This window comes from Vanellus vanellus (assembly GCF_965231255.1).
Source record: "Vanellus vanellus genome assembly, chromosome: 18".
Classification (NCBI taxonomy): Eukaryota; Metazoa; Chordata; class Aves; order Charadriiformes; family Charadriidae; genus Vanellus; species Vanellus vanellus.
In genome coordinates, this window is record NC_138923.1 from 13,354,525 (window position 1) to 13,380,728 (window position 26,204).

A 26,204-nucleotide genomic window follows, 5' to 3' on the forward strand; every position below is an offset into this window, starting at 1 on the left:
TTTACTGGTGCTTATTTTAACTACCAAGCTATTACTCCCTAGGAATGTTAGGAACATACAACAAAGCCAGAGGACAAGGGGCTTTTCTGCTCCTTTTTTTTTCTTTCTTTCTCTCTTTCTTTCTCTTTCTTTCTCTCTTTCTTTCTCTCTTTCTTTCTCTCTTTCTCTCTTTCTTTCTCTCTTTCTTTCTCTCTTTCTTTCTCTCTTTCTTTCTCTCTTTCTTTCTCTCTTTCTTTCTCTCTTTCTTTCTCTCTTTCTTTCTCTCTTTCTTTCTCTCTTTCTTTCTCTCTTTCTTTCTCTCTTCAGAACAGTCACCTGAAATGCTTTCTGCAAAAAGTTGTTTTTTTTTTGATGGATTGGTTAATGTATTTAGTTGAACCCAAACTTCAGAGTTTCCCTGCAGCTGTGCTCTCACCGTGGGTATGTCTTCACAGCCGTATGGATGTCATCCAAGCTCATGAACTACCATGCAGATCCAGCTGCAAGAAATTCAGCATTTTTGCTGAAGTGTAAGTCAAGGTTTTGCACATTCCACTGGTGCAGTAGAAGTAACACAAATGCTGACAATTAGTGATTCCATAAAAGTAACACCTGAAATTAAAAGTATCACCTCTGTTCAGGAAGCTTTTGAAGGAAATATTCTCAAGTGTGCTTGCCGTGCAGTCAGTAAACATTAGAAGTATTTATAATGTAATACTGTAAATAATAATAATAATAATGTAAATAAATATATTGCATTCTAAGTACATTAGAAATATGGCTAGTTGTACTTGATAGAGTGGCACAGACAAAAGTGCCCTGGGTTTCTGGTGCACTTGTCTGGTTTGCTGTTGCTGTTGTCCTTGCTAACTGTATTAAACTTGTGATCTTGCCTTTACTGTAATTTCATCTTTCACTACATTATTAACATATTTCTACAGTCCTACTTTTGGAGATACTGAATTGAGTACTACTGGGCAAACTGCTCTAGGATCCATTTGGTATGGATATCTTCATATATTAACATCAGCAAAATGTAAACAGGTTAGCAGGATGTTCTTTATACATATTGGAAGTAGAAGGCACTTGAGAAAGTTGTGGTTCATCTGGACTGTCAGTGAAAGAAAAACAGTCAGAGAAGAAAAGGACAGTGCAGCAAAGCCAGACAGTTTATTTGCAGCAATCTTAATCGTGATTTCTACTGAATGTTTCCCTAGATTTAATGTATTCTTCTTAAATGCAAAATTGAAAGAGAATGAGGATTTGTGGAAGATTAAAAATATATAGTCCGGAATGAAATAGTGAATTCATCTTTTTATTACTATGATATTTCCAGATTAGAAAGTCTCGATTGCCAAAGTAGACAGACTTATACTCTATACCAATTATTGTCCTTAGGGGAAAAAAAAAAAAAAAAAAAGGCACTGCAGAATAAGGTTTCCAAATTACTTTTTATAAATGTATCTGTACCTTTTGCTGTTATGTAGAGTGGAGGTGGAGAGTAGAATAGGACGCTAATTACAGCAACAGGGATCACGTGGCAGAAATACAAAATCCTATTTATGTTCCCTTTACTCCCAGGGCATAGTATTAGAAGTAGTTCATAGTCCTTTTGAAAAAAAAAAAAAAAAAAGGAGTACTTTCATTTAATAACCAAAATCATCTTCCTGACCTCTGCAACTACAGGCCTTTGCATACTGATTCCAGAGAGAACAGGCAGACTTCAATTTGTCTGACCTCCTCTCCTCTCCTCTCCTCTCCTCTCCTCTCCTCTCCTCTCCTCTCCTCTCCTCTCCTCTCCTCTCCTCTCCTCTCCTCTCCTCTCCTCTCCTCGGGCGCTTGGGGGAGCACAGAGAGGTGCAGCCAAAGGCTTTTGATTCTTGTTCTTAGTTTGCTGTTGTCTGAGGAGCAGCCATAATAGGCGTCTCTCTGTCTCTTGCATGTTGTATGCATTAATAGGCTTTAGGTGAATTGTAAAGTAATACTCTGAAAATTAAAACTATGCTTTTACAATAGCCATCGTTCTAGATTTTTTTTTTTGTGCATCCTTGGTTCTGTGCACAAAATTCTTCTTAAATTCTTTATTGTGTGTTTTGGAAGTAGGTCTTTCTATTTGAAAGTTCTAATTATCACCCACTGACTTTGGTTACAATGGCAACAGAACAGTAAAAATTTACAGCGAAGATTTAACTAGAGAGTCTGTGGCTTGGAATGTCTTTTTTAAGTTTTAGAAACAGAGCTGGTAAGTATCGGTTTTACTTCTTAGCTGCTCACCAAAAAATAGTAAACAGTTTTTTCCTGAAAAATCACTCTGTTTTTCAGCATATAATAGGCAACTCATTTTCAGTTTTCTGTTTGGATGCCTAGTATTGGTTTATTGATAGATTTTTAGTGGAGAAAAATTGTGAACTGTAACTCCTTCACCCGGTTGCTTTTTTTTTTTTTTTTTTTAAAAGCTCTGGAGACTGTAAATGTTCACATGTTCTACTGAAGGATTGCAAAAGTAACATTCATTTATAACATTTGAAGGATTATTCATGGAAAAATTATGCAAAGGAAAAAACAGTGAGATCCTTTGGGATATGTGTAAACTTTTCCAAATGTTCTTGCCACAGATCTCTGAACAGCACGCAGCTCACTGATGAAGTTGTCTCACGTTCCCTAACGCAAACAAATTTTTAATAATGTTTTAATATTTTTATACATTATTTTTGTGCATGTCAGCATAGTCTTGAAAATGATGCTGAGAAATAATGAAAACCAAACTAACCCTTGTTCATGCCAGCTGACTGGAAAATCCTACTAAGAGTGCTTTGTCTCCATGAAAGGCAAAATAACAGAATAGCAATCATGGTAACAGTATGCACTAGGAATGGAGCCAGGGGAGTGAAGAGGAGAGTTAGCAGTAGCAGATGACTTCACTTATTGGAAAAAAAGAGGCAAAATAACTCGATCTCAAATGAATTTAAATATTGGAATTCTGTTATCAGCAGTATCAGGCATAGCTTCCCCAGCTAATTGCTCAGCAGTCTGGTATGTCCATAAACATCCCTTGATCTGTGCAGTTTTCATCAGTATCTCACCGCTTGCCCTCTTTGGCATCCTTCTTGGCACAGGCTTTCCCGTCTCTTACCCCTTTACAGAAATGAGGTCATCTCCCCTGTGCCCCATCGCTCTCCCTGACACCCTCTGCGCCCCAGATGTCTTCTGAACTGGCACCCTGCAGCACAGGTCCTGTCTAAGGAGAACTCGGAACTTCACAGTTCTTCTCCATCAACATTTGACAGCAGAGCAGATGCAAAGACTTTGTAAAGGTTTTTAAGCTCAGATTCTTCTTACCTTAGTGCAGGGTTAACAGAGCCGAACTGTATATATCTCCTTCTCTCAGCGTGCAGATGAGGAAGGTGCAGAATTACATATAAAATGGCCACTCCAGACAGAGTAATACCAGCACAGCTGATACTTCCGTCTTCACCTTATCCCACGAAGCATTCTGTTTTCTGTCATCAGGATCTTCACTGAAGGCACCTAACTAGTAATCAGAATAAGTCCGTTACCTCCTTTCACAGGACTGATGAAGGCAATTGTGATTGCCGTGTGTGATAGCAAGGAAGCCAGACTGGAACTGTTGGCTTAAGTTTTGAGGCTTCTATACCTCTGTCCACAAATTCTGTCACCCTTGACACATCTCACCTTAACCAGGCAGTATTTTAACCTGAACTGAAGACTGACTCTGTGATCTTAGTTTCAGTCTGAGATACGCAGTCCATTCAAACACATTACATCATTTTTTTTTAATCAAACTTTTTCTGTTCTGAAGCTGTCTGGGTAATAAAAGCTCTTGCTAAAATCAAGTTATAATGATCAATCTTTAAATATTTTTGTGTTGTATTCGTATTAGTGCAAAGTTCACTTCGTGCTTCCTAAATAGGGGGTCTGATTTCCAAAAAAAAGGGAGTGTGGAGTGAAAACTCCCAAAGAGCTATTTTTGTTGGTAGACAACATCTCTTATTTTTTGTAGGTTCTGATAGTGATAACATTTGAACCTATAAATACTTTGAAATACCTTGAGTCAAATCCAGCTGACTTTGATTTTGTAATGGCTTGATTGTGTCAAGACTTGTTTTGCTGTTCTTTCTCTAGATAAAGTAGTTTTGGTGTGGTCTCCATGCTTTGTTTCAATGAACATTGACTTAGAATCAAATTAATCAAATAGTCTTACTGCTTTCAGCTCTGTGACTCTTGACGCTGAGAAACTTAAAGCTTTAAACTTGTATGTATTAGAAAATTTCACAGTTATTTTGACATGTGGCATAGCGTCTGTGTGAAAAAGCACTGCACCGTACTGGTACTCATTTAGGGCTGTGCTTTGAGATTGCTGCTCTTTTACAGGCTGTAGTTTCAGCAGTTTGTTAAACAATATTTCAGTAGCTCTCAGTGAACTATAATGTCATCCACTTAAAAGGACTTAATGTGAATCAGGATTTAGAACTGGCACCAGAGAGAAAGAGCTGAATGACACAACAGGAAGCAATAGAACACTGAACCAATCCTGCAGCCAGATCCAGGGACAAGTAGTGACTTAATGCATTGCTAGGTGTGATGGTGATCTCAGAGTGGCCTCATTAACACTGAGGTTTATGCTGAGTTTCAGACTAAACTCTTGCTGATACATGCTTATGATTTTCAGGAAAATCCTCTTTCAGCTGCCACTATCTTCATACTGGGTCTCAAGTCCAATATATTTTAAGCTTCTTAGCAGGTAGTAAACACCTCAGTAGTCCTAAGTATTTTTCTGCTCACAGGTTGAAAAATGTCTGACGGAAAGGCACTACAAACAAAGCATGTAGAGAGAAATCCTTTTTGTGAACCTAGTTCATCAGAAGGGCTGGAGGTTTTAAAATGAAAGAACTTGTAATCATTTCTGAAACTTCTAAATGCATTTAGTTTATCTCTGCATAAATTTTAAGAATTTGTAATGAAAACTTGCAGTAAAAGACTCCAGTGAAATATATGTTCTTGCTAGTAAAGCCACAGTCAGGATTTTCAGACCTAATGGTGAAGTACTAATTCAAACAGTTTTTACACTAAACTAGTGACCACCTAATTTTGCTCGGACTCATACTTTTTATATTCTAAATTGTGCATAGCCTCCATGGCAGAAGAGGAGGATGAACCCTATTGTCTTTAGGGAAAAAGCTTCCAATGTCCTCTTACAGCCCAAATGCAACAAAAATTTTAATTTAAAATGCAGCAGAACATTGTCCTCAGCCCTCTTCTGACCTCCCAGGCTTATGGTTCTGGTTGAATCTCTGGATCAACTAATGATTAAAAGCGCACTTTTTTAAAACTGCACATGGCCCTTAAACATAAAAAACTTCTCTGAATCTGCACGTGCCAGTGGCTGGTGCTCCTGGTGTCACGTTTGACAAATTCTCTATGGTGTGACGGTAGCAAAGACAGGAAGGCAAAAGTGCCGTCCTGTATGAGATGGTCTATAGGAATAAGGTAGAAAAAGTGAAATCTCAGCTGTTTATTGTGAAGCCAGGAATAGCCTGGCATTCCCTGAGGATGATACGCCATGTTGTTCTCCACTGTATTGCAAAGTTCACTGCCAGCCTTTTGCAAGCAGCATCAAGGAACTGGAACAAGAACAGCTTGTCCATGTTTTCTCATAAAACCTGTGAAATGAGAGGAAGAGTAATTGCAATGAGACATCTCTAGAGTTCAGAGATGATTGAGAAGTATCGCATCTGTCTGGCCATTAGATACGTGAAAAGCCCCTGCTTTCTCTTACATGCTCAAGCTGTGAGTCAGTATGAGCAGATAGTTTACAGTTTATTCACAACATGGAGTTGTGAACAAAATTCAAAACACGTGTGAGCATTCCTGCTCACACCCGAAGTACAAACTGACTTTATGGCTCTGCATATTACACTTTGGCACGTCCAGCTGTTGTAAGGGTGCCAAGACTTGTTGTAGGAGTTCATTGTTAAAAGTATGTGCAAAGCTGTTTTTAAAATTGCTTCCAGACAGTTCAAGAATATAGAGGTGAATTCATAACAGAAATAGATGGTGTAACCTTAATGCTCAAGAAACAGTTCTTCAGAAATGGTGCCTCTTGGTTATCTGTAACAATTTGTTTTTATCAGTGGCTAAACGCACCAGCCCATGAAATTTCTGGGTTTTGCATCAGTTCAGTGTTAAATGATCTCTGCCTTTCAGGTCCGTCTGATGTGTCAGCAATTATGAAATTCAGCAGGAGACCCACGTGTCCTGATGCCTCAGTAGCAGCAAGTCTACCTACACCTCCAGTACCAAGGCACAGGAAGAGTCACAGCCTGGGAAACAAGTGGGTGCTGCAGGCTGTCTCGCGCTCAGACAATTTCATGCATCACAAAGGTTTAAGATAGCAGCAGAACACTCTGGTATTTGTCAACACTCTGGTATTTGTCCCTTCCATTTCTTGTATTGCAAGAGTGCTTCAGGCTTTACTGTTTATTCTCTAGGCTTTCTCTTGACACTTTATTGTTATTATACTGACTCTATTCTCTGCTCGTGCCAGACGTTGGCAGTACTTGAAAGCTGTGCATCCACTTTGGTCTGTGGATTCCTGGTGTGCATAACTGATTTTTTTTTCCTTTTGATTTTTAAACATCTTATAATTTTCCTTAGATGTATTACAAGCTGCTTGGCACACCTTAGCATTCAGGAAAGGTGTGACCTTTTGCACTGTTTTGCCTGGGTAATACGGATTTCTCCACCCAGCTAAGTGAGAGCACCCGCTTCCCAGTTAAGGTTTTGACATCTACCAGGTTTCACAGTTAGGGAAGATGAAGTTCATGTGACTCCTCCAGGATCGTAGAGCATTGAGCTTAGTGAAGGACCACTAAGCAGGGGCTTAGCTGGAGTCTGCTCTTTCGTTTTTCTACCTTTGCCTCCACCCAGGGTGTTCAGTTTTTGTACGGAGAGGTGTCGAAAAGCTTACAACTGGCCATCTGCAGAAATTTAGTAGTTGTTACTTACAGAGACCCCTAAAATCTGAACTTTGTTTTGGTAGTGGAGGAGCGTGTGTGCAGCAGAGGGAAAGAGGAGCAGTACCATCTGACCGCCCGCTGCCTCATGACCTGCGGACAGGGCAAGGTCGGGGTGGACGTGCGGGCGGCCCAGGGCTGCTGTTCCCTGCGGTGCGAGGGGTTTCGCCTTCTCTCTCCCCTTTTCCAGCATGATGTGTCAGCTCAGCGTGGTGGAGAGCAAAAGCGCCACCTTCCCGACGGAGAGGCCGCGCCACCTCCTGGATGACAGCGTCCTGGAGCCCCACAGCCCGGCCCGCGGCCACCCCCTGGGCACCCTCCTCGCCAACGGCCTTTCCAGAGGTAGAGTGGGGGGCTGGCAGCCCTGCGCCCCCAAAGCCGCGGAGGTACCCCACGGTAGGGAGTGAGGAGCATCGTTAGCTCCTGGGCAGAGGCTGGTCCCTTTCGTGGAAGAGGGTAGATCAGAGCTGCTGCGCGGCTGCCCGGTCGGCTTTGTCTCAGCTTTGCTCAGTTACCTGCTGATGGTTTGTGTAAAAGTGGCGTGAAGGAAGATTTTCTCTGTATGTGCTCTGGATTTGACACAGAGAGTTTGTCAGCTTTCACCAGGAAAAAATAAAAGTGCTACAGAAAAGTGGATGTGTATTTTGAAAGTTACCTTTTCACAAAGAAAACTTTAATTTTAATGATATATTTTAGAAGACGGGAGAATAGTTTAGCTGTGCTCTCGGAGGCTTCAAAAGAAACGTAAAATGAACTTGTGAAAGAGAATGATGACAATTACATGATGGTATCATAATTAATAAAATACCTATTATAATACAAACAAACTGATCAAGAGTCTGTGTTCTAAGCATGAGAAAGCCACCTTTTAAGTGACTCAGGCTACTTCTAGAATAGGAGGTAGACTGTGAAGGATAGCAGGTTACTTGACCAAGAAGAGTTTGAGACTGAGATGATCTTTGAACTTTGGAAATTACAGGCACAGCTCACTGTGTTATACTGAGCATTAGAAGATCAGTCCTGGGCAAATTAAAACTGTGAGCTAAATAGCTGTGCCAGGGAAGGAGGGACAAATCGGTCGTGGGCTTGGAGGAGAAATAGGGACTATTGTTGTGAATACCATCGTATTGACGTGTTACGGCTCCTAACAGCAGCTTACAGCTGGCGTATCCTCTCTTACAGGTGTGCTTGCTTGTTGAAAACAAACAATGATATCGTGTCTAATAACTTTAATTGATTTACAGATGTTATGTAGAAATACTGTCTTACAGAGTAACTGGATTTTGTGTTCCTGAAGTGGCCAGCTTTTGAAGGAAAAGCAGCATAATGAAAATTAATGTAACATGTAGATGTCTGGTATTTAAATGCAACGATAACAATGACTTGGTTCACCAGTGAGATATTATAAATGAGAAGGCTCATGTAAGCCTCTTCCAATTTTAAGTTCTACCATGAATTCTAAAGGCTTCAATTTTAAAACATGAATTGAGTAAGCAATTTCCATGGTACTATAAAAAGATTATTCTGGTGATCCACATTCACTGGCTTTGCATTTTCCCTTGGGTGGTTTTCTTACTCCTTCTCTGTACTACTCTTTTTCTAGATAGCAGTGAAAGCTCAGAATTTAGTGAGGAGCTGCCGTCAGGGCTTGAAAGGTGAGTTAGTCTTCATGTACACTCACTGAGCACTCTACAGACTTAGCTAAGAAGTTTATGAATGATCCCTAACGTAGGTAAGCCCTAAATCAACAGTTATTTTTATCAAATTATTGATTAGTTAGGGGAAAATGGCAAACTTCTTGTAATCAAGCACTGTAAAGTTACTGTGTTTTTCTTCCTGTGGACCTGAAAAGATTGGGAACTATCTCTGTCATGTTTACCAAACCCTATCTGTTGAAGTCTCAGACTAGAATTTCCCTCATCAGATATTTGCATTCACGAACAGGGGTCGTTTATATGCCACGCTGGGGCCTAACTGGAGGGTACCAATCCGGAATTCTCCTAGGAGTCGAAGCTGTGTCTACAGGTACAGTTCAGGGTCTGCCTTGCTCAGTTCATGGTGCTAAACTCTCATTTGGGTCTCTACACTTTCCTAGCGTAATGTATTTTGTGTCCAAAGTATCCTTGTATGACTGTAGCAACTCATGGGAGTCTTTCCCTCCTGCTTCTCAAAATTCCTGTTGATGCTAAGGCAGAGGTATGGCCCATTCAGATGAAATTCATTTTAGCTATTGATTTAACTAATTATATCTGGCTTCCATATTGCAGAAAACTATTGCTTGCTTTGGGTTTTATGACATTACAGAAGCAGGTTTGTCATGAAGGCCATCTTTGCCTTCTGTGGCAAATAGTGATGTTAGAAGGATACCTTCTTGACCCTTTCTCACAATTTATTTCCTGATTTGAAGGACAGCTACCCATAGCATCTGTTTGGGTCAGAGAGCTGTAGTATGATGTGTTGATTTTGTACAGTAAAGAGGTGTTACCTCAGACCCCAAGTAAGAGAGGGAACATCTGCGATGCCATATGTAGCAGGCACTCCCAATGTTGCTAGTCACTAACACATGGACTTTTCAGAAACAGGTGATCCATTTGCAGCCCGAAGAGAGATAACATGGAAAATTATATATAGTTAGCAGGATAAAAATCATTCATTGCATCCATACCTGACTGGGACTTGATAAATTCTGTGGTAGTGGGAAATTAAGAATTATATATGAACAGTAAAGAAAATACGGCCCTGAAACAGAATTCTGCAGATACTGAGATTTAGTTGGAATTTAAATCCAGTTAGTTTTTATTTTGTATAGTTTAGTTTGCTTCAGCTGTTGTAGAAGTGTTGATCTAATGTGTAAATGTAAGTATAACTGTTTTACTTTAGTCAGTAAAATCTGATAGCAGTGCAAGCTAGAAGTTAGACAGGAATAAAAGTGCATACATTATAAATAAGTAAAGGAATAAATTTTCGAACAGTATTTCAGCTATTATACCTGTTTCTGGAAAATACACTCATAACATGTCCATGGTAGATTTGCTTCAAAAATGTATGCAAGCTAGAAATATAAAATATAAGAAGATAAAAATGTGAAAAGCCTATGAAATCCCAAAGAAGAATTATTCCCTAAAATACATTTCTTATATTTATCTGCTGTCAAGTCATTCTAATGCTTGTGTTCACTCTTCCTTTTCTGGAATCTTCTGCTGCTTCCATCAGAAAACTAGAATTGGCAAGAATACACATTAGCACAGACAAGGCAATTCCATTTATTCAAAGAAGATGCACCTGCCAGTTTGAAGTGCTGTTCTTGCATAGGTGGTGTTGCTGTGTATATCACCTTCACTAGCGTGTATTTATATGACACCGTCATACTCGTTCATCGACAGAATAGTGTTCCTTTCGCAACTGAATAGTAGATCATACACATGTCCTTTTCCTTGTATTCATTATTAGATGCAATTTAGTTGGCTCTGGTAAACTGAACTGGCCCTTATAAGAATATCAGGACTGTGATAACATGGCAATGAAGAGAGGTTAGCAGCAGATAATTCTAACAGATCATCATCTACCAATCAGTCTTTGGTTGTTAGTTTCTTAATGGCTGTTTACATTTCTACCTTAGCCCGTACTTGGGTTCTTTCAGTACGTGGGGAGCTCTATGTTCATCCTGGGAAATGAAAAAAGATTTTAATCACTGTACAATAAATTATTTGGCATTGTTGTCTAGTTTTCCCAACTTTTTTCCAATTAACTAAGGTAATTTCCAACATTCTTTTTTGATAGCTAAAGTTTATTTTAAGATAAAATTACATTTGTGGGAGCTCTTACTGCCAAAATGTTAAGCCGTACGTTAAATAGAAAATTGCCTGTTTCCCTTTGACTTTGGGTCTCAATATTTATTCTGTTTTGTTATATTTTTCCATGTCTAAGACCCCAGAATAGAACCTTTTGTTGATTTACTATTTTTCAAAGGTCCTGGTTCCTATTTGTCTAGGTTTGGAAAATAGGTATTAGAGTCAAGTGTCAGATGATACAACATATGTAAGGCAATGCAGGAAAAATTTATTTAGAGCTAAATTACATTGCTTGCTTCTTGTCCCTATTTGTCTCCTCAAGTACATATGGCAATGTGTTGTCTCTCCAGCCCAACAGGGGCCTGCAGCTGCGCATTAGGTAGTTCCACAGGAGTCGTTACCATGGAAGGACCGCTAAGAAGAAAAACATTACTCAAAGAAGGCAAGAAACCTACTGTAAGTGATTCTAATTCTGATTCTTCCTGTGATTCTAATTCAGTAGTGGCTGGTTTCATTTCCAGGATTAGATTAAAACTGCGGCTTGATACCACGCACAAAACAGTGCTCCTTATTAATAATTGTAAAATTATTTTCTGTTTGAAGTTTTTATGGGGTTATGACAAGGTTGTGACCTTTGTATGTCGTTTGCAGCAGTTTTGCTTCTCCCTGCATTTGCATGTCTCTAGGTTGTGACAGCAGAGCAAGAGTAAAGCAGCTCTATCAATCAGCATGCATTTCTGTGAGAGCAGGAATTTAGTGTTGTGGTGAAATAGGAAGGCTGCGGGGCATCCACCCGTAGCACCAAAGTCATGGTAATTCATACTTAGCCTGAATTCACAGGTTTCACATGGTTCTGGTCCTACACATTTGATAATTTTTTGTTTTCTGTGGAGTTCATTGATATTTTTTATGTGCAGCCCTACTGTTCAGTGCTAAAAGATTTGAAGAATTGCAGAGATGTCATGTCATTAAATTTATTGATCAAATGCAGAAGTCTAAGATCTGTCCCGTAGAAGGCAGCACACTATTTTGTTGTGAAGCAATCAGTCCTGATATATTTATGAAATACCCAAGTAAGATGGATTGTATTCACAGCCAGCCATCCAAATTTGAGTAGCTGGGCTGATTTATACCAGGAGACAGTCTTTATCTAACTCTCCATTCCTTGCTTCTGAAATTAACTTTGGCAGTACTTGGACTTGCTTGTGAAAAGATTTTTGAAATGTCGGAGATATGCAGGGTTTTTCCTATTTTTTTTTCCTTTCTGATTCAGCTCTCCTCATGGAGTAGGTACTGGGTTATGCTTTCGGGATCAACTCTTCTGTACTTTGGAGCAAAATCTTTAAGAGGCACTGAAAGAAAACATGTAAGTCTTAAATTTGTTCTAAAAACTTATGAATTGCGTATTCATAAGCAGATCTGGAAGGGTGTTTGAAGTGTACTTGCTGTTCCAGGCTAAGCCATATGTCTGCACAACTTTTACAGTCAAAAGGTAATCCCTAGTACAGTCTCAGCTGTGTCTGACTTGTCTGTCTCTTCCAGTTTAAATCTACACCTGGTAAAAAAGTCTCCATTGTGGGCTGGATGGTGGCGCTGCCTGATGACCCTGAGCATCCTGATATTTTCCAGCTGAATAACCCTGACAAAGGTAGATGTTGCAGAATGGACATTGCCTGCATTATATTTCTATGACAGGAAGTAGATTAATTTCTATGAATGAGTTTGTCGATTACAGAACTTGCAGTGGCACTCAGATAAAAGGATGAAGAGGGAGATGTTCAATATAGAATTTTCAAGGGAGGGTACAAATGAAATTGAATGTATTTCTGTAATATGCTGTGGTGCCTACAGAGGTCTTGCTGTATCTTGACAGTTACTATAAGTTTCACAGAAATTGCCTGACCAATATGAGATTGCTGCATGTCTATGTGCTGCGTACCCCAAGCTCCAAGTTTCTGAATGGCTTTATTAAAATTGGTCAATACCAAATCTTGACTTCCACCGAGGCCTATTAAAATATTATGAAAATTCTTCAAACATGAAACCATGTACCAAAAAAAGCGTTTTTAATAGTTAATTTTGAAGTGCAATAACTCTTCTGCCTTGATTAAACATCAAGAACTTCAGAAGATCAGAAAGCCCCTAGAGTTATTTTGCACTTTGAGTGGCTACATAAAGATTTTTGAGGCTTCCTTCCCTTTTCACATTTTCAGCTTTGGTGCTGAATGGATTTGCATCTGCTGTGTGAAATGCATCTCCTGGGTGTTGACTAAAATGCACAAAGTATTTGATTGCAAGAAACAATTTGCAAAATAATGAGGCATAGAGGAAACTTGCAATAGGATATTGAAGAAAGCTAAGTTCACAAATACCAAAAATGTGCATAAGAAGTTTGACAGTAACCACAACAGTCTCAATGGGAAGAAAGCCAGGAGTAAATTGGATGCGACCTAAGTGGTCTTTTCTGTGGCTGTAATTCAGCCTCTCTGCCTGTACAGTTCTCCTAGCTTTGCAGGCCACAATATGTTCTCAAACTCCTTTCACCCAAGGATTGTTGGATAAAATGCCTTACATGGTCTCTGTTATATGAGCAACATCCTGTTTGACTATTCGAGGTGCAAATTAATTTAACGGTTTACTTCAGGACTTTGATTTCTGCACAGAAATTAGAATCCCTTGAAACCACAACCACGTGTCTGTCTGCTAATGCAGAGCCTTTGATTTTCTTATTTTTGTAGGCAATGTTTACAAGTTCCAGACTGGTTCAAGGTTTCATGCAATATTATGGCATAAGCATTTGGATGATGCATGCAAAAGCAACAAGCCTCAGGTAAGGTGGTGAAACTTACTTCTGCCCACTTTTTCATATTTTCCAGAAAATCCTTACTCAAAAAGATACGTCTCTTCAACCTGTGTGCACACGTAGTCCTGTGGGAACAGGCGTAACTCTTCATTTTGTACATTGAGCCAGTTTTTCAATAGGAGGAATAAAAAACTATTTAAAACTACAGGATTTCCACCAAATCAGGATTTGTGCAGGTCTAGATGTAGGTTTGGTTACCTTAACAGCATATAACCTCTACGCTTACTGCTTCAAGTGAGGTAACCCCATCCCTATGTCAGAAGGGGCTCTCTCATGGACAAAGAAAGCAAACATGCTAGCATTTACAGAGCGTTATGACTGGGTCTGTAAGTGCCGTTGAAGAGAGCGTCCTATAAAATGTTATGTTTGTCCTTTATTTAGCAGCCTCATTCTTCTCTTATGGAAAATGTTCATTCTTAAAAGGATTTCCAAAGGTTATTTTAATAGGATGCCGATCAATATAGGACCTAAAACAGGATGCAGCTTGAGAAGCTTCCTTACACACACACATTCTACCCATGCATGCTGATGACTTATTAGAATACTTTGGCTGGATTTGGTCCATGAATAGAAAAATCATCTGAGTCTTTATCTTTCCTTTCAGTTATGGGGTTATCCCTCTTTTGGGCCTGTTTGGGATTGATTACGCTTTTCGCGTTGGATCATAAATTATTAGCCCACTCTATTTTGTAACCCTGCAGTTTCCAAATGCTGTAATAGGCTCAGGAGGATTATACTGCTGAATAATTTACATTCTCTTCCAGGTACCTGCTAACCTAATGTCATTCGAATAATTTGCTCTCCTGCCTGGTGCAACTTCAAGTGCCAAACTGAAGAAACAGGCTATTGTTCTTTAAGGAGGAAGAGGAGTATGGTTTTCCTGACATGAGCCAGCCACAAGTATTTCGGCACTTTCCTGTGTAACTTGAAAGTGGTTCTGACACAGCTTTTAAAAGCAGAAGGTGAATGTTGTCCTTAGGACCAGGTATAGTCTCATGCACTGAGTGAACGCAGACAAGTTAGATTGACAGAAGATTAATCCTGACTCCTGCAGGATTCTAGAGCCCTCAACTTTTTGTGGTCAGAGACTGCCATGAACTGATGTTTGACCACAAACTAGGCATCGTATCTTCTGCCTATTCTTTTTTAAATGGTTCTTTTTATTGTTAAGCTGCTTTGTGTGACTGAAGAATATTTGGCCCATGTTGGGTTTCAATTCTTTCTAATGCACAGAATGATAGACAGTGTTAACTTGCTGCAAAGTGTCAGTTAGAATAGAAAATTGTGGAACAACATTTTTATAATCTAAGTGCACTGAGTTGCTTGGCAATGTGGCTGCCTCAGATTTTGTATCAAATCTCTGGACAATTCTGCTGTTCACATTTGAGCTATTTGGGAAAAATGTATTTTGGCACAGGACAGCTGGGTTTTTTTTTCATTCAGTTATGTTACTCAGGAATGCCCTGACAATGGATTTAAGGCTGTTTAAATTTATGTTGTGCGGAAGGTTGTCTTTCATTCTCTTACTAGTGGCATAGTTGCTTGCAGGTTTGGTTTTTTCTTCAGTCTGAGCATTGTTCATCTTAAATCCCTTGGTACAGGGGAGCAGGTAATCGGTGTTCCCTATCCCACGGCCCTGGCTCCTCAGAATGAATCTGTGTCATTGTTTCTGTTCTGTCTTTCTGTGGATGACTCGGCTCCACTCAATTCTACTACATGATGCACCTTTATGACATACAGTACTGGCGTATGATGCTGCTGTTATGAAATCGTGATGGCAATGAAAGCTAGGCAAGGCTGTCTGACAGTGGAGCAAGTACAGGAAGCTTCCACGCCAGTGTCTAGAGAACAACAGTAAAAAAAAGAACGTAACTGAACCTCCTCCTCTGACAGAACTTTCTCCACTTCCAGGGCTGTACCCCTGCTGTGCCCTAGAACCGCCGTGATCAGAGTTCTTTTCTGTTCCCATGCTAAGTACAGCACTTTTTCTGTTTGAAACTCTTTTGCCATAAGGCATCAGTATTCAGACATTATCAATCACCAGAAAACCTCTTCTGAGAATCCTAAGATTGCGTAGAGCAGAAATTTGCGAGCCAACCTCTAGCTTACAAACCATGCAACAAATGGAAGTCAGTTTAATTGAGCAGAGCCTGTATTAGAACAAGCTCCCTGGCATTAGGAGTATTTATGCTGGGGACTTGCATGTTTTTCTAAATTTTGGTTTTGAAAATTCTCCAACAACCACCACAAAAAAATACATGTATTGTTAAATGTAGGTCACCTGTAACTTTTGTGTTATTTTAATTATTCATGTTATAATCGTGAGAATGAAGCCTAACACATAGCGGTTTTTCAAGAAAACCAGTTCCGGACAACAACTGCATTAGATCCTGGGACGTGTGAAAGTGTATGTGAAGTTGAGATTTTATGCTGTCATTTGGTACCATTTGCTGCCATCTGGTACTTTTAATGTGAATTGAAAGCCGCTATTGAAATACAACATACTGCGTATCAGTACTGATTAATACAGCCTTTTCACAAAAATGTCACAAACCGTACAAGATGCCATCCATCAAAGAGAATAACTGCAATATTTGTGTAGAAATAAACATTTTCTCAGAATTACTATTTTCAGAATTGTGAAGATATAAAATGTATGTAGGCAATATTATTAATTTATTAACGTGCAATTTTGATGTAGTTCAGTGCCAAAATGCATGTTTTTCCAAATAGCACTAAAATGAGGCGAAGAAAGTAGTTTTCAAATTGCAACTTACTTGTCACATTACAGTGTAAACTAATTTCAACATTTTGGTTTGTTTTGCGTGAAAACTGTTGCACTATTTTTGGCTGTATTTTCCAGCAGTCCACTGCATGCCGTTTGTGTAAGGATTCTTTCTATAATTGTTGTGAAATGTCTCACCCATAATAACCCTGGTGTTGGAATCTAGGTTTTTGGCAAAGTATTTTGTTACCTCAGTCTTGTATCAAGTTGCTGTATTTTTCAGTTTGTTACATTGATAATGATTGTTTCACTAATTAAATACTTTAATGTTAAAAAAAAGTTTGTTTACTTCAACAGCGATTGCATTTAGTTGTAAGTTTAAAAATGTGCAGAGTATGTATGCTGTTAATAAAATATTCTGAAAAAGAATAGCAGAGGTATAGAAGGAACATTTTAGCTCAAAGGCAGCAAGCATGTTTTATTTGTGAATGAATGATACATACAGTTGAACAGACTTCATAGTGCACAGTCTGTAGCCATTTATCAGTATAAATACAGCAGAATCCAGACTTCTAACAGAAAAACTCTCCAAATTTGCAGTTCTTTCAAGTGGGATTTGGCAAGTCCAAAGAAGTAGAGACGAACCTATCCTATTGTTTTCCTAAGAAGTGTATTTTATCACTGCCAAACTTGCATGTTGATTTGGATAGCAAGGTGGATTTCTTTGCACTTACCATTAGATTTTATTTACATGCTTGGATTCTCAACACCACCCACTGAAATCAACAGGAAAAAATCCTCTTCCATCCCCTAATAAAATGATCTGCCCTGCATTACACAGTATGTCAGTGTAGACATCTGTAATAACATCTTCTGGTGTTAAAATCTGACATTTCCTTTCTTATTTCAGTGATGAAGTCAAGGTTCAGTCAGAACCTTGAAACGCTGAGCACAGCTGACAGGGATAGCCTGGCGGTCAGATGTTCAGTAGAACTTGCTCTTGGACAAGATCGATGTGGAAATGTTGACCAGTGTCCGTCTTCTTTGATAACTTCTCTTCTTATATGTATCCTTCTCTCCATCCCCATGTGTAACAAACCAGGAAAGGAAGGCAAGAGACGGGCATGACTGAGTCGAGTCCTGCGGGTCACACTGAAGGGAAGAGATGCGCAGGCAGTGGTCACAGGGACGAGTGTCCTGGGAAGAGCACAGGGACAGTGCCCGGGTGTGCGGGGATGGGGTCAGGAAGGCGCAGCTGGAGCGGAACTTTGCAAGGGACGCAAATAATAACAAGAAGGGCTTCTACAGGTATGTCAGCCAGAAAAGGAAGGTCAAGGAAAGCACAACCTGCTGATGAGCAAGGCTGCCAAACTCGTAACGACAGACAAGGAGAAGGCTCAGGGGACTCAACAATTGACAGCTAAATCCCACGTCCAAAGTGGGGAGGGGGAAGTAAAAGCAATTGTGGATAAAAAACAAGAACTAGAACTTGAATTGACTATTTTCCCATGTTGTTTTCCATGTTAATGCTCTTATGAAAAAAAAAAAAAACTACTTCACTCTAAAATATTCTTTCTCTTAGTTTTCTAATAGACAGCATGTTAGTAATGGCAAATGGTTTCCAATACAAAAATAGGAATAGCAGTAAGCATTTGAAAAGCTTTGGTGCAAGACGATGACTGATGATGCAGCCCTACTTTTCTGTATATTGTCATCTTTTCTATGCAAATACCACTTTCATAGTGGTAGTCCTTCTTAGCTACTAGTGAGCTAATGACAAAATGCATGTTTGAATTTTATTGGTTAATTGAGGAGGCAGTATTAGAAGTTTTTAAAGCAGATGAGGAGACATCTGCAGAACTGAGTAACTTTAAACTTTGTGAGCATATTACAAAAACTATTCTGCACAAAAAGTTTGGTGGTGCGTGTGGTCCCAGTGAAGGGTCACAGTATTCACACAAAGTCCTACTGAAATGAACTGCTGATTTAGAACTGCGGTTTGAGACTTGACATCTTAAGTGGCAAAAGCAATTTATATTAAAGGTAATCTCAGCCACCTAAACAAGTGAAAAGGTCATTCTTTTCAAACCTCTTTTCCTAGATAGTGTTGAATACCGTAGGACCCTGCTAGGCTCTGAAAACATTTTCTTTGTGACTTGGGAATCAGGACGCAGAGATTACTCCTACCCAATACAAAAGAATGCAGTCTGAATTTGTGTTTGCAGAACCTTTTTAGGAAAAAGAGGGGAAAGGATAACTGTAGTTATACAAGCTTCCGAGAATACCAAAAGATAAAAAATGTGCGTGAAATTTCACTAACATAAAATTCCTTCCAGATCCAATTGTAGAATAAAATACAATAAAGTTCAGAGTGAGGAGGTGTAAGAGACTATCTCCATTTTTTCCAAACCTCTGTGGAAAGTCAGATCTTCATACTAAAGTTTGAAGTATCAAAACAGTAACTATTGTGTTTAAGAGAATACAGTTCAATACAAAACATTACTTCTTTTTTTTGCAAATCACTGAAAGTCTGCTTTTTTGTGTGTGTCTTTTATTTTAGAGAAAGTGAAGAGAAGACTGAGTGTAAAGGTCTGCTAAGTTCCAAATTGTGAAATTCAGCAATGATACACTGTGGAAAAAAACATACTTGTGCTGTTCTTGCGTGTATTCTTATTTTTACAAGCATTTTAATCTGCTCCTGGAAAGATCCTCAGCTACGGAATAACATAACTAGAAAAATCTTCCCCCAGGACCAAACTGCCAGTCCAGCAGGTGAGCTTTTTAGGGGAAAACCTGCTCAAAATGTCATAACAGCATTAAAAGATAACAGAACTTTTATTATATCCCCATACTTTGATGACAGAGAAAGCAAAGTCACGCGTGTGATTGGGATTGTTCACCATGAAGATGTAAAACAGCTATACTGCTGGTTCTGCTGTCAGCCTGCTGGAACGATATATGTATCAAAAGCAAAAATTGATGTGCACTCAGATAGATTTGGATTCCCTTATGGTGCAGCAGATATCCTTTGTTTGGAACCCGAAAACTGTGATCCAACAGACGTATCCATTCATCAGTCTCCACATGGAAATACTGACCAGCTGCCAAGGTTTGAAATTAGAAACCGCAAAGCCGAGACAGTTTCTGTTGACTTCACTGTATGCATCTCTGCCATGTTCGGAAATTACAACAACTTCTTGCAGTTTATACAGAGTGTAGAAATGTACAAGATTCTTGGGGTACAGAAAGTGGTGATCTATAAGAACAACTGCAGCCATCTGATGGAGAAAGTCTTGAAGTTTTATTTGGAAGAGGGAACCGCAGAGGTAATTCCCTGGCCAAGAAACGCACACCTCAAGGTTTCTTCTTGTTGTGGTTTAACCCCAGCCAGCAATTAGAAACATGCAGCTGTTCACTCACACTGCTTCCCCCACCTGCTCTGAAGCAGGGGAGCAGGGAGAGAGTTAAAAAAAAGGAGGCGAAAAGGAGAAAAAAAAAAAACAACTGGTAGGTTGAGTTAAGGACAGTTTGATAGAAACAATGACAGAAAAGGAAAAATAACAATAATAATAATAATAACAACACGGGTCACTCTTGCCACCGGGTGAGTTGGCACTGTCCTGAGCAGTGATTGCAGATTCCTGTACACGGCTACCCCACATTTATCACAGAATCACAGAATTATCAGAGTTGGAAGGGACCTCTAGAGATCATCTAGTCCAACTCCTCTGCTAAAGCAGGATTGCCTAGAGCACATTACTCAGGACTGCATCCAGGCGGGTCTTGAAAATCTCCAGGGAAGGGGACTCCACAACCTCCCTGGGCAGCCTGTTCCAGTGCTCTGTCACCCTCACCGTAAAGAAGTGTTTCCGTGTATTTGAACGGAACTTCCTGTGTTCTAACTTGTGCCCATTGCCCCTCGTCCTGTTACTTGGAACCATTGAAAAGAGCCTGGCTCCATCCTCCTTCAACCCACCCTTTAGATACTTGTACGCCATAATAAGGTCTCCCCTCAGCCTTCTCTTCTCCAGGCTAAAGAGTCCCAGCTCTCTCAGCCTTTCCTCATAAGGCAGATGCTCCAAGCCCTTAATCATCTTAGTTGCCCTTCGCTGGACTCGCTCCAGCAGTTCCCTGTCCCTCTTGAACTGGGGAGCCCAAAATTGGACACAGTATTCCAGTTGTGGCCTCACCAGTGCAGAGTAGAGGGGGAGAATGATCTCCCTCGACCTACTGGCCACACTCTTCCCTATGCAGCCCAGGATTCCATTGGCTTTTTTGGCGACAAGGGCACATTGCTCGGCCATGGATAATTTACTGTCTACCACAACCCCCAGATCCTTCTCCTCCGAGCTACTTCCCAGCAGGTCCGCCCCTAACCTGTACTGGTGCCCAGCATTCTTCCTCCCCAGGTGCAGGACCTTGCACTTGCTTTTGTTGAACCTCATTAGGTTCTTCTCTGCCCAGCGAGATATACTGAGCGTGATGTCTATGGTATGGAATATTCCTTTGGCCGTTCCATTTTTCTGTCTGTTCTTCTATGGGAGACTGAAAAAAGTCCTTGAATAGTGTAAATATCATCTAGCAATGACAAAAAATAATAGGTACTATTGACATTCCTTTCACTGCAATAACTAGAAAGAAAATGAACTCTTTCCCAGCTGAAACCAAGAGACTTCTAAATGGCACTTCATGCAAAATGGAACACACATTGGCTACTATGGACAAATCACAGCTCTAAATGACTGTTTATACCGGAACATGCGGAGGAGCAAGTTTGTGGTTCTTAGCGATGCTGATGAAATAATTCTTCCCCTTAAACACCCAGACTGGAAAGCAATGATGAGCAGTCTTCACCCAGAGACTGGTGTTTTCCTCTTTGAGAACCACATCTTCCCAGAAACCGTATCCACTCATGTGTTCAACATTTCCTCCTGGAATACTGTGCCGGGTGTTAACATATTACAGCATGTTCACAGAGAGCCTGACAGGAAAGATGTAATCAATCCCAAGAAAATGATAATTGATCCACGAAAGGTGATTCAGACTTCAGTCCACTCTGTCCTACGTGCTTTTGGGAAGAGTGTGAATGTTCCCATGGATGTTGCCCTCGTTTATCACTGTCGGGTGCCCCTTCAGGGAAACCTTCCCAGAGAATCCCTCATCAGGGATACAACACTGTGGAGATATAACTCATCACTAATCGTGAATGTTAACAAGGTGCTAAAACAAACCGTACTGTAAGCTCAGAAGTGAAACCTCGGTTATAAGGAGGGAAAGCGGAGAGTTACCAGACAACACAATTTAAAGGCCACAGGAAAATCTCTTCCATGTGAAGTTTACATCTTACAGAGATTCAGGAGAACAGCCCTTTTGTGTACTGAGAAAAAGTAAATGCAGTTGATTGTGAAATGAATCAAGGTAGCTAGGGAAGAGATTTTTCAAAACTGAAAAATTTATTTGATCCAAGAAGGGTGATTGAGGCCTCAGTCCACTGTTTTCTAGACATGTTTGCACGTGGTTGGGAAGAGCCTGATTACATTGGTTTATATGTCTTTGCAGGCAATTGGTGTGACCTACCTCTTATCAGAGATACATCTCTTTGGAGTTATATTATCCGTGTTTGGCTCTGAAAGTTAACTATGTTGGGTATGCTACAATTTTAAGTGCAGTAATGAAATTTAAAGGTGTTGCAATAGGCATTTAATGATATGTTCTCCTCAACACTACATGCATTAGGTATTTAAGATCATCTGTTACTCACAGGAACAACGTTCTGTGTTTTATGGCCTTCACTGCTAGAAAAAATCACACCATAGAACTCGTACAAATGCCGCCAATGTATTTCGTTGTAGGAGTGATTCAGCTAGCGGTCGCTGTCTCCAAAAAGTAAAAGTACTGGTGTAAACGACTGGACTTTATTGTTATGCAATTATCAAATTTCCCTTTACTTTTTTAAAAATTGGTTTACAGTTTGCTCGTGTTTCTCTGTTTTACACAAGTTAATTGGACGAAGAGGCCGTTAAACGCCGGGGTCGAGCGCAGAGACCTCCTCCAGCGAAGCACTGCGCTCTCCGTTGCGGCGGCGCTGCGCTTCGCCGCCTGCGGAGCGTCTTCCCGGGGCGCCGCGGGGGGTCCCGGCGCGGGGTCGCGGCTCCGCGGCGCTACCCCGCCCGCCTCCTGCGCGGGGCCTCCCCGACAAACGCCCCGGAGAACCGGCGGCGACCATCGCCGTTCGCCCGGAGCGCCGGGGCTGGGAGAGCGGCCGGTCCCGGGGAGCGCGGCTCGCCGCGGGCTTCCCGCCGCCCCCGGCCGGCTCCCCGCACCCTCCCGGCGCAGCCGAGACGCGCGGGGCGGCAGCGGAACGGCCCGGTGCGCCGGGACCGCGGCCCCGGCCAGCCGTGCGTGGGGGTGCGGAGCGGCCGCCCGGGGCCGTGGGGTCTCCCGCAGCCGCCGCCGGTGACAGGGACTAGGACCGCTGCCCTCCTCGCGCCGGGAGAGGCAGAGCGGGGTTGGGAGGGCACCGGCACCGGCACCAAGCACCGGCGTGTTCCTCTGGGCAAACTGGTGGGACCAAGGAGGGCGCCGGGCTGCGGCTCCGGCTCGGGGTCCTGTGAGCAGCATTGCTTGCGGAAGAGTCTCGGCGGGGTCGGGATTTTATCTCCACTCAAGAAATAGCAAATAAGGCGGTGGTCAGCTGTAGAGTTATTTCTCGGTACTGGTGCTAACCACATAATGGTAAGTTAAAGGTATACATTAACTGTACAACCCAAGTTGTGCAAGTCTGCATCTGGATACACTCCAAGCCTGGAGTTTATTTTAGATTTCAAGAACACATAACTTCTCGACAGAATGGTTTCAGCATGCGTTGTGGGTTAACCCAGGTAGGCAGCTAAGCTCCACGCGGCCGCCCACTCCCTCCTCCCTGCTGTGGGATGGATGGGGAAGAGAATTGGAAGGGCAAAAGTGAGAAGATTTGTGGGTTGAAGATAAAGACAATCTAAGAGGTAAAGCAAAGCTGCACACGCAAGCAAAGCGAAATAAGGAATTAATTCACCACTTCCCATCAGCAGGCAGGTTTTTAGCCATTTCCCAGAAAGCAGGGCTCCATCACGTGTAATGGTGACTTGGGAAGACAAATGCCATAATGCCGCACGTCTCCCCCTTCCACCTTCTTCCCCCAGCTTTTATTGCTGAGCACGATGTCACTGGTACGGGGTATCCCTTGGTCAGTTGGGGTCAGCTGTCCCAGCTGTGTCCCCTCCCAACTTCTTGTGCAGCCCTACTCCTGGGATGGGGACGGTGGGAGCAGCATGGGAAACAGAGGTGGTCTTGGCACTGTCTAAGTACTGGTCAACAGTAACTAAAACATCAGTGTATTTTAAACACTGTTTTGGTCACAAATCCGAAACACAGCACCCTATGAGCTACTAAGAAGAAAATTAACTCTGTCCCAGCTAAAATAAGTACAGTGTGAAAAACGAAAAGTTGAAATAAGTCTTTTAAATGTTGTCAAGCAATTCTTATTTTGCTTGATCTATTTCTTTTCAAAGGACACAAAGTCTAATTGTTTACAATAGGAGAAATTTGGCTTAGGGATATACAGCAGGTTATAACAGAGAAGTTTATGACTGTGCAGGGAAATGCATGGTTTGTCAGTTCTAATGGCACAAATTAAGTATATGGCGACACTCTATATTGGTCTGTCTTACCTTCTTTGTATTTAGAATAGAAATGGCCATCTTAATTTTTTAAAGTAATATTTTACAAATAGTGGAACAATACTGCCCTCAGTTTAATCCTTCAAACAATATGCTTAGAACTTTGGATTATATAGGAAAGGAAGGACACTGGTGTTTCACAGTCTTTCTGAAAAAGATAAGCTATCAAAAGATTAGCAGCGGACAATCTAGGTAAAGATGGTAAATGATTGTTAGTCTTGGGATTTTTTATTTCTATTTTTATTTAAGCACCAATGGTCTGTGGTGTTACTTTTGGTGAAAACCATAAGGCAGAGGATGGAGAACAACTTCTTCCAAAAATACTAAATTAATAAGGCTACTTGTTATTGGTGGCTTTTTAGTTAGACCCTGAATAAACCAAGGATTAGGCTATTTATTGTTCCTCTGCCACTGAAGCTAATACTGCATACTAGTGACTGAAACTTTGCAGTCACCTCTCATCAGTTTCCCCCCATCCTCATCCTAGATCGGGAGATAAAGTAATAAGCTGAGAGTTATCAAAAAAATAAACACAAGGTAGACATTGTGAAGATACTGAAATGAACAGCATAAAAGATATTCAGCTGTGTCAATGCAAATAAAACAAATTACAAAGGAAGGCCACAATGTAGAGAACGTGGAAGAGATTAAGAATCACCTAGGAATAGCTCTTGAACTAAATTATCACTTTGTCCTACCTTTTAGTAAGAACAATGCTAATTGTGGAGGGTTAAAGGAAGATGACAGAAAAGAAGGTCTGAAAATGTAAGTTGTACAGCAAAGGTAAAAATGATATTCTAGTTGGGACATGATACTGAATAACTTCCGTTCCAAAATTCTAAGATGACAAAGCTACTGAAGAACCTATAATGGGTGTTAAATAAAAGTTTCATGAACATGCTTGTACAATGTGGCAAAAGAAAGTTTGAGCTGTTCCTTAGGTTAGGAAGAGAAAAAAAAGATCATCTAAGTATACGCAAGTTTGTAAGTGCAATCTTGGTCACATGCAAGGTTTTAGAGCACATTTTAGGACTACCACAAAAGAAATAAGGAGAAATGTGACTAATTTAAGCAACCTGGTCTAGTGGGAGGTGTCCCCGCCCACAGCAGGGAGGTTGGAACTAGATGATCTTTAAAGGTCCGGTCCAGCCCAAAACGTTTGATGATTCTATGATTCTAACTGGGGCAAGAGCTCTTTGATATTACCTTGCTGCAGAAGAAAACACATTGTGTAACTGCACTTGGCTGAAAGACTGCATAGATGTATTAATCTTCGGCTGATGACAAGCTCAGATGTATCTGTGCAATGTGATACATCTGCAAAAAATACAATCCTAGCCTAGAAAGAAAATTTCCAGCAATGATGAGGGCTTATCACTGTCATGTACAAATGGACAACATTTCTGGTCTCCTGGGCTAGAGATTAATTGAAATTGGGCCAGCTGCACAGAAGCAACCGATCAAGGAAAAGTGTTTCTCATGAGGTGGTATTAGAGCAGCCTGTCTTGTTTAATGAAAAAGTAGCAGATATGAAGACCAGGAACTGATGTGACTGCAGTCTGTGAATGCAATAGGGAGGAAGAAAGGCTTTTTACTATTAAGGGGAATACTGAAAAAGAATAAATGGTTGCAAAGTAGCCATTGATGCTGTTAGCTAAATATAGTATTAAAACAAACCTGCATAACTTGTATTCATGTTCTACTTGAATAGTAATTAAAATTAAAAGACACAAACCCTGAATGAATTATTGTTGTTATTGTTTTACTATAAAATAAACTTTTAAATATACTGGAAACATATTTTTGAAGTTAAAATTTGCCAAGTACTCTCTGTAGTGAGGAAATATATACGTAATATTCCTAATTAATCTGACTTTATGTATTGTCTGACTACATACCTTTTCTGTTAATTTCAGAGGATCAAAATTAATGAATTACGTGTTGGAAAACCATGAATTTCACTCCTCAAATAATTACATCTTTATTTTCTTTAAGATTCTGTGTTCTGATGTGTCTTGAGTTCTATATTTTTCTCTTTTTCTCTGCTTCTAGAACCAACTGTTGTTTCAGATCTTCCCCACAGTTTCCCATCAG

At 40.6% G+C, this 26,204-nt stretch overlaps 2 protein-coding genes across 2 annotated transcripts in view; both read left to right on the top strand.

Annotated features, from left to right (window-relative positions):
- The window catches only part of RALGPS1 (Ral GEF with PH domain and SH3 binding motif 1), a 121,380-nt gene extending 104,656 nt beyond the window's left edge, over positions 1-16,724 (top strand). Inside the window, exons 13-21 of the mRNA XM_082492608.1 lie at positions 6,205-6,331; positions 7,204-7,355; positions 8,617-8,668; positions 8,958-9,038; positions 11,155-11,260; positions 12,078-12,170; positions 12,347-12,452; positions 13,543-13,634; positions 14,432-16,724. Coding sequence (XP_082348734.1) covers positions 6,205-6,331; positions 7,204-7,355; positions 8,617-8,668; positions 8,958-9,038; positions 11,155-11,260; positions 12,078-12,170; positions 12,347-12,452; positions 13,543-13,634; positions 14,432-14,461 — 839 coding nt within the window. The 3' untranslated portion in view covers positions 14,462-16,724. The remainder of the gene's footprint in view (positions 1-6,204; positions 6,332-7,203; positions 7,356-8,616; positions 8,669-8,957; positions 9,039-11,154; positions 11,261-12,077; positions 12,171-12,346; positions 12,453-13,542; positions 13,635-14,431) is intronic.
- An 833-nt stretch (positions 16,725-17,557) lies between these two features.
- Positions 17,558-21,633, top strand: LOC309679292 (uncharacterized protein; the record flags this gene model as incomplete). Its single annotated transcript, XM_082492570.1, has 3 exons — positions 17,558-17,700; positions 19,076-19,782; positions 21,125-21,633. The coding sequence occupies 3 exons, from the start codon at positions 17,558-17,560 to the stop codon at positions 21,631-21,633; spliced, it is 1,359 nt and encodes a 452-aa protein (XP_082348696.1).
- Between the last annotated feature and the right edge of the window lie 4,571 nt (positions 21,634-26,204).